The sequence below is a fragment of the Cyclopterus lumpus genome, chromosome 23, assembly GCF_009769545.1.
Source record: "Cyclopterus lumpus isolate fCycLum1 chromosome 23, fCycLum1.pri, whole genome shotgun sequence".
Lineage (NCBI taxonomy): Eukaryota > Metazoa > Chordata > Actinopteri > Perciformes > Cyclopteridae > Cyclopterus > Cyclopterus lumpus.
Genome location: NC_046988.1, coordinates 14,383,460 through 14,391,786, shown reverse-complemented (window position 1 = coordinate 14,391,786; position 8,327 = coordinate 14,383,460). Strand labels below are relative to the sequence as shown.

Genomic DNA, 8,327 nt, shown 5'->3' with positions numbered 1-8,327 from the left:
ATGGACGCTGCGGGGGTCGGAGGTCAGAGTTTGAGCAGTTTCTTCTTTTTTTTTCAGACTGGACACCGATTTTCGACCATTAATAAATAAATAAGTAAGTAAATAAATAAATACAAATAATAATACCTGTATTTATTTTATTAAATATATTTTTGGGGAAATAGAGCAATGAATCTAATACAAATCTTAATTTACATACATCCAGTGGTGGAATGTAATATAATATAAAAATAATTACAATATAATATACATCAACTAATTACAATACAATAATATGAATATGAATATATATAATTACAATATAATATAATATAAAATAAAATAATTATAATATACATAATAATAATAATAATAATAATAATATTTATATATATATACTATGCTATAATATAATTACAATATAATATAAAATAATTACAATATAATAGACATAAAATAATTACAGTATTATAATAATAATAATTATATATATATATATAATTACAACAAAACACAATATAACGGAACATAATATTATATGAATATATTATATATATATATATAATAATTTGTATTATCATTGTTTAGGAAATAACAGGAAGTGTGTGCATGTTTTCCAGGAATCTGGGACTTTATTTGACTCTTTCATGGCGTGAAAAGAAGAAGAGCTCCTTGAAGAGGTTCTCCTCCTGAAGCCGACCTTGAGGACCGATTTCAGAGGTTCTCCTCCTGAAGCCAACCTTGAGGACCGGTTTAAGAGGTTCTCCTCCTGAAGCCGACCTTGAGGACCGGTTTAAGATGTTCTCCTCCTGAAGCCGACCTTGAGGACCAGTTTAAGATGTTCTCCTCCTGAAGCCGACCTTGAGGACCAGTTTAAGAGGTTCTCCTGAGGTCGACTTTGAGGACCGGTTTAAGAGGTTCTTCCCCTGAAGTCGACCTTGAGGACCGGTTCCTCTACAAGAGGAGGTGAAGAAAACGCCTCCTATGACGGATATATTACTCTATATTATAATAATGCATCAAGTTGTACTTTCACTTGTGTAAAACACTTAATTTACACACTGTAGTATTAGTACTTTTACTTAAAGCAGCAATCCTTAAGTTTTCACTCCAGCTTGAATAAAAATGTCTATTAGAGTGAAAACTCACTTAATTAATTAAGAAACTTTTTTACTGAAGCCTCTTGTTGCAAATATTTTAATCAAGGAAGATCATTAAAACTATTAAATAATTCATCAGAAATGAAACGCTAACATGCTGCTTGTCACGTTTGTGTGTATTTAATGGAGTTAAAACTATGATACAGTATGTTTAGACCATATAGCTATCAGATGAATGTAGTACAGTAAAAAGTACAATATGTACCTCTGAGATATATAGTCAAAAGTACATCCTCACTTGGGTTTGTTTGATTTGTTCACCTGCAGCAGGTGTGTCTATTCACAGAACTACTTCCTGTTTACTGGATGAATTATCGAATGCAACTGCACAGAGCTCCCTTTTCATCTCTGTTTGTGTGTATTTAGAGCTTTACACTGAGCACAATGAAACTCGCACACACGCATGCACGCACACACACACACACACACACAAACACACACACTGATTGCATTCAACCAGCATGAATAAAAAACCTCCTGAATATCCGGAATCTCTGCATGGATGAAGTGTGTGTGTGTGTGTGTGTGTGCGTGTGTGTGTATACGTGTGTGTGTGGGATGAGTCACAGATCAGTTGAGTGGGATGTTTACAAACCCCCAAGCTCTCTCTCTGTTGACACATAATGCAGCCACTGGCATATGCATGCTGTGAATTTTAGTGTGTGCGTGTGTGTGTGCGTGTGTGTGTGTGTGTGTGTGTGTGTGTGTGTGTGTGTGTGTTAATGCATTGACAGCGTTTGACAGTAATCTATGAAATGAGGCTCCAGCTGCATCTCAAACACACACTGAGTCTTCTTCAGATGTCTCACAGGAAATGATGGTGATTATGATTGGGATGAGGAAGATGAGGAGGAGGAGATAATGAAACATATGATGAAGGTGCAATGAATAGAGATCTATTCTGGTATAAGCCGACGATGGTGGCGATGAGCAACGTGAGAGGAAGATGAAGATGGTGGTCGGGTTGCTGGTGATTGTGATGATGATGAAGATGGTAAGCAAGATGAAGATGATGTGTTTAATATTTATTGTCTGCAAATGTTCTATACCAACTTTGAATAATTGTTTAAATACTCTGAACTAATACTGATAGTAATATTAATGTTGACACATGTTTTTATGCTAATACTTTTATTTAAGTTACTATAAAGAACTTTAGCTCTGTGTTGGTTCTGGCGCCCCCTGTGGACTAAAGTGGTAGTGTTAGTTCTGGCGCCCCCTGTGGACTAAAGTGGTAGTGTTGTTTCTGGTGCCCCCTGTGGACTAAAGTAGTAGTGTTGGTTCTGGCGCCCCCTGTGGACTAAAGTAGTAGTGTTGGTTCTGGCGCCCCCTGTGGACTAAAGTGGTAGTGTTGGTTCTGGCGCCCCCTGTGGACTAAAGTGGTAGTGTTGGTTCTTTCGCCCCCTGTGGACTAAAGTGGTAGTGTTGGTTCTTTCGCCCCCTGTGGACTAAAGTGGTAGTGTTGGTTCTGGCGCCCCCTGTGGACTAAAGTGGTAGTGTTGGTTCTGGCGCCCCCTGTGGACTAAAGTGGTAGTGTTGGTTCTGGTGACACCTGTGGACTAAAGTAGTAGTGTTGGTTATGGCGCCCCCTGTGGACTAAAGTAGTAGTGTTGGTTATGGCGCCCCCTGTGGACTAAAGTAGTAGTGTTGGTTATGGCGCCCCCTGTGGACTAAAGTGGTAGTGCTGGTTCTGGCGCCCCCTGTGGACTAAAGTCTGGGTCTGTCCACGGTGGACTGGCCTCTGCTGGATCCAGATACTGGCCTCTGCTGGATCCGGGTACTGGTCTCTGCTGGATCTGGGTCTAGTCCACGGTGGACTGGGCTCTGCTGGATCTACTCTGTTAAATTAATTAAATTTAATTAATTAAATTTGCACCAAATAAAAAGTATTGTCTCATTTTATTCAGAACTTTAGTGAAAATAATCAGATGGTCTGAGAAATACGAGTCAGTATTTGTTATTACTATTAATTTAGACGACGTGTTGATACACAATGTCATCAGGAGACAAATGATCATAATTATATGAAGACTCCATATTGAGGTCAGTCTTGTTGTCTTGTGGCCTGCAGACTCATCCTTCCACTCCACTGCCTCCTCTTCCTCCTCCTCCTCTTCCTCTTCCTCCTCCACCCGTCTCTCCTCCGCGGGGAACAAAGATGGCTGTCAGTTAATCACTGTCGCTGTCACACACTCAGCCTGCTGGTTAAGGTCCACTGGTGTGGATCCACTTTGTTTGTTTGTGTTGTTGTGTTGTTTTCAACCTCCTGTCCAAAAAACATCAACACAACCCACTAAGTTTCATCATTTACATCTTCGAGGACAAGTCGGAAAATAAGTAATCAGTTTACTACTTATATACATGTATATTTATATATATTATATATATATATATATATATATACAACTTTGTATTGACATGTAGATCTGTATGTATAAACGTTTGTATTGCCCTGTAGGTCTGCACTGTTTGTTGTTGTGATTGTTTGTTGTTGTGATTATCTGTATCTGTTTGCCCAATGTATTAGCTTTTATTGTTGTTGCTTTGGCTTTACTGTAAAGCACTTTGTACAACGGTGTTATTTAAAAAATAAAAGGTTATTACAGACAAAGAATTTGTCTTATTGTTTTGAAAAGTTGAGAGACATAATATGAAATGGACGAATGAAAAAAAACCTACTTAGAAATAACGTAGAAATACGTTAAGATATATCTGTTTTTGAAGAGTACAGTTTATATAAAGTAAAGTACAAAGATATTTGGTTTACAGGTTCGCCTTAAATACTGAACATTGTTTTTGTAATTATTTATTGTTGAATTATAGCAGAAAAAACATCCAGGATCAGAAAGTATGAGCAGAAAGGTCAAAGGTCGCGGCAGCCTGGCGGACCGAAGAAATGTTCCCGTTAGTCATTATACGCATTCTGTAATGTCAGAGTATCATCATCACCTCACCTTTGTTCTCCGCTTTGTTCTCACCTTTGTTCTCCGCTTGGATCTCACCTTTGTTCTCCGCTTCAACTGGAAAAATTAAAGACTGAAAATTGGCAGAATTCCCCTTTAATCCAGCTAGGTGGAGTTGGGGGGGGGGGGGGGGGAGATTCCTCAGAGGCAAGTCAGGACAGGAAGCAGACTTAAATACCTGTGTGTGTGTGTGGCTTCAGCACACAGCAGGTTATTGATTGACAATGTGAAAACCTAATATATTTTGTATTGATTTATATTGTATTTATTAGTTGTTTCGTTTCCAATAGATGTGATCATCATGTGTTTCTGTATTTGTATATTTTGTGTCATTAGTTTAATAGAAAACTTGAGGAAATGTAAGTGTAATATATGATTTGACAACAACTATATATTAAATTGGTTTTACATCATCATGATCTTACTTTGAGGAGTTGTGATGTTTAGAGAAGACAGAACTGTTAATATTGGACATCACTTGTTTTTAAATGTGCATCATAGCTCTTTGGATGCCACAAAACACACCATTTAATGACCTAAATCTAATATGTTGGGTATAAACACAACAACAAAAAAGATGTAAATCCAAGTTTTTTCATAAATTTTGTAACATGCTGCACACTTTGCTTTGTTTTCAATGTGTAATCACTGTTGTCTGTTATTAACACCGACAAGATAAATGCATAATCTCTCATTTAAAGAGGCTGTTTAATAATAGATTTATGTAAACACGGTAAACACTGAGCTGCATTAAACAGCTGGTCTGGACTACATTTAACTAACTTACTGGCTTTAATTGGAGCTGTCAAGTCTTATGAAGTACTTTTGAGTTTCCAGCTTATAATTTGACCAACTATAATATATAATATATTATAATTGATATAAATATATAATTACATAGTAAGTAAATATTGGAAAGTACCATACCTCGGACTACCAGGAGCATTTAACTGTTAAAAACATTTTAAATGCAGGTTTATGAACACAATGACGTGTCGTTTCCAGTTCAGTCAGCCATCTTTGTTCACGATCGCGACATGCTAAATATCGTATAAGATAAGATATTACTTTATTCATTCATATTTATATGATATTTCTTGAAGCAGCAGCAAACAATATGCCCGGCCAGACGTGTATTTGAGGATTCTGGAAATAAAGTGGACTTTTTAAAAAAGGTTGCTGGGAATCGTATATGTTTTGATAACTCAAGATTAGCACGTAAACTAGTGCTCACTCACAAAAATTGGTTAAACTCTGGCTATATTTAAGTTTTTCTCAAAGCTCCTTATTTCTTTTGGGAAAGCTACTGTCTCAGTGTCATTGTTTGAACACTTTTAGGTTTATCCATAAATCCCCATCTTGTACTCCGGAGGCTGTTTCAGCTGAAGGGGGGGGGGGGGGGCGGGGCTACCATCTCTAATGGTTATCTGTCTCTTCCGCCGTGAGTGACTGAAGGCGCGTGCCAATCCCCTTCAAACGGCTGCGTAAAAATTAAAGACATTTGAAAAGCAATGTGCGCGCGCGAGTAGCGGAGAAGCAGCGCGCGAGGTTCTGGTTCTAACCGCAGAACGGCACCCTGTTTGGCTCGCGGGCTCCTTCACGGTCATCACGTCACCACCTATCTGTCACGTCACCCCCTCGCGCTCGCTCTCGCCCTTACTCTACCTCGTTCTCCCACTCCTCGCTTCAGGGGTAGAGTTACAGAAGGGGGAAGGGGTAGAGAGACATAGACAAAGAGAAGAAAAGGATAGGGAGAGCGAGAGAGAGAGAGAGAGAGAGAGAGAGAGAGGGGAGTGAGGGGGGGGGGGAGAGAGAGAGGGGTTCGCGTGCCTGTGTGAGGTTGAAAGAGAGAGAGAGAGTGGTAGAGAGAGCTCGGCTCACAGTGCAGGGGGAGGTGGATCCCTATGTAGTGTAGCAGCGTAAGCTAACGTTAACTGGCCATGTTGCTGCTGGTGGTGTGTGTCTGCTAGCGGGCCGCCCTGGACTCCCTATCCGCCCTGAGGTGCATCATGCCCGGCTGGAAGAAAAACATCCCGGCCTGTCTCCAACCGGACCAGGAGGGAGGTAAGATCAGACCGATCCGCTCATGGTTCATACCGACCGGCGAGTGTGTGTTTTAGTACATACCTGTCTATGTGTGTGTGTGTAGGTGTGTGTGTGTGTGTGTGTGAGGGTGAGCGCGAGTGCGTGTACTAATTATCGCCTGTGCCGCGTGCTGGCGCCGCCGGTGGAGCTCGCGCAAGGCGGCGACTGCCTTGAAATCAGTGAAAGTTGGAAACTGATACGGTGTGAACGTGTGTGCGTGCGTGCGCGCGTCGGCTCGTCTTAATATGACGCAACGGGTGAGGTTACTGTGACGTTACGGTGATTTCACGTTACTGGCTACTAACGTGCTTTATCATTAAGAGCACGGGCACGATCACCGGTTACCGAGTATCGGGGGACTGCTAACGAGGCTAACCAACGGTTAAATCGGTCAACGGTCCGTGCCGGTCAGCCGGGGGTCTGCCCTTGTGTGTGTGTGTGTGTCGACCACCTCCACCGGGCTGCAGTGTTTACCAGTGGTACAGTGAAATGCGTGACCCCTCTAGTTGACGGTCAGGTGTTACGAACAATATGGTCATGGTTTGATTAAAGATTGACAGGTGACCTGCTCCTCGCGGGTCGCCGGTCTGCGCTCTCTATAACACTGTAACACCCCTCCGTTGAGGTAACACTGTATGGTGTAGTGTATTTTAATGTGTATTTTAACGTTTTGTGGTATTGTAGAAATATCAGTACATTTATTAGATACAAATTGAAGGTACTTATTTATATATATTTTAAATGAATTGCATTACATTTTGTATTCAACTCCACTATATTTTGTAAGACACTGAAACTTTACTGATTCCGTTTAATGAAAACAAAATATAATTCAATAATAATTCATTATGCTGTATTATTATAAATTAAATGGGCTGCAACATTAATCTGTAAAGGGTACTTTCTATTTTAGGAATTAAAGTATTTGATGCTACTTGTACTACTTTACTTGTAACAATAATGATACTTGTACTATGTAAAGTAAACCCAGGTAGTTGTGTCTTCGGCTTTGATGATTATGAAATCTTTTAAATGCCAATTGTTTGTTCAGATAATTTAAGAGATTTGTTCGTTAATCAATTAGTTTATGAACAGATAATTCTGTAGTTTCTTCTCGTCAAATATGCTTTTGTCTACGTTCTATTTTTGTCACGCAAAACAACACTATTTATCACTATTTGCTGATATTTTACAGACAAACAACAACATAATCAGCAGATTTAAAGATAATTAAAATAATATTTTTGGGTTTTTTTTTGCATTTATTATTAAATCTCCAGTCCAATAAACAAGCTGTTTTAATAAAAAAAAGTTTCAGGTTATAAAATCCTTTGGAGCTGAAACGATTGTTGTCATTCAACAGAAACAGTTGTCATTTCTGTTGTTCATTCCTAAATGTAAATATTAGCTGATTCTATTGGTATTAATATAAAAAACAAAACACTTGTCCGTTCAGGTTTGGGAAATTCTTTTTCAACATTTACTGACGTTACAGACGGATTTCATGGATACAATAATTAGCATTTTAATAGATAACGTGTGAAAGTAGTCCTTGGTCGCAGCCCTGATTTGGACTGTTTTTTAAAGGGGATTTTAAACATGATGTCTCGGGTTTAACTAACCCAGAGTTTCCTCTAGTCTCGGTTTTAACTAACCCAGAGGTTCCTCTAGTCTCGGGTTTAACTAACCCAGAGTTTTCTCTAGTCTCGGGTTTAACTAACCCAGAGTTTCCCCTCGTCTCAGGATTAACTAACCCAGAGTTCCCCCTCGTCTCGGGTTTAACTAACCCAGAGTTTCCTCTAGTCTCGGGTTTAACTAACCCAGAGTTTCCTCTAGTCTCGGGTTTAACTAACCTAGAGTTTCCTCTCGTCTCATGTTTAACTAACCCAGAGTTTCCTCTAGTCTCGGGTTTAACTAACCCAGAGTTTCCTCTAGTCTCGGGTTTAACTAACCTAGAGTTTCCTCTCGTCTCAGGTTTAACTAACCCAGAGTTTCCTCTAGTCTCGGTTTTAACTAACCCAGAGTTTCCTCTTGTCTCAGGTTTAACTAACCCAGAATTTCCCCTTGTCTCGGGTTTAGCTAACTCGGAGTTTCTCTTCGTCTCGGGTTTAACTAACCTCTCGTCTCGGGTTTAACTAAC

General features: G+C 39.6%; 1 protein-coding gene across 2 annotated transcripts in view; it reads left to right on the top strand.

Annotated features, from left to right (window-relative positions):
* The first annotated feature begins 5,921 nt into the window (after positions 1–5,921).
* Positions 5,922–8,327, top strand: part of grip1 (glutamate receptor interacting protein 1) — a 38,084-nt gene continuing 35,678 nt past the window's right edge. For both annotated transcript variants that reach the window (XM_034526523.1, XM_034526522.1), the window contains exon 1: positions 5,922–6,166. In XM_034526523.1, coding sequence (XP_034382414.1) covers positions 6,112–6,166 — 55 coding nt within the window. In that variant the 5' untranslated portion in view covers positions 5,922–6,111. The remainder of the gene's footprint in view (positions 6,167–8,327) is intronic.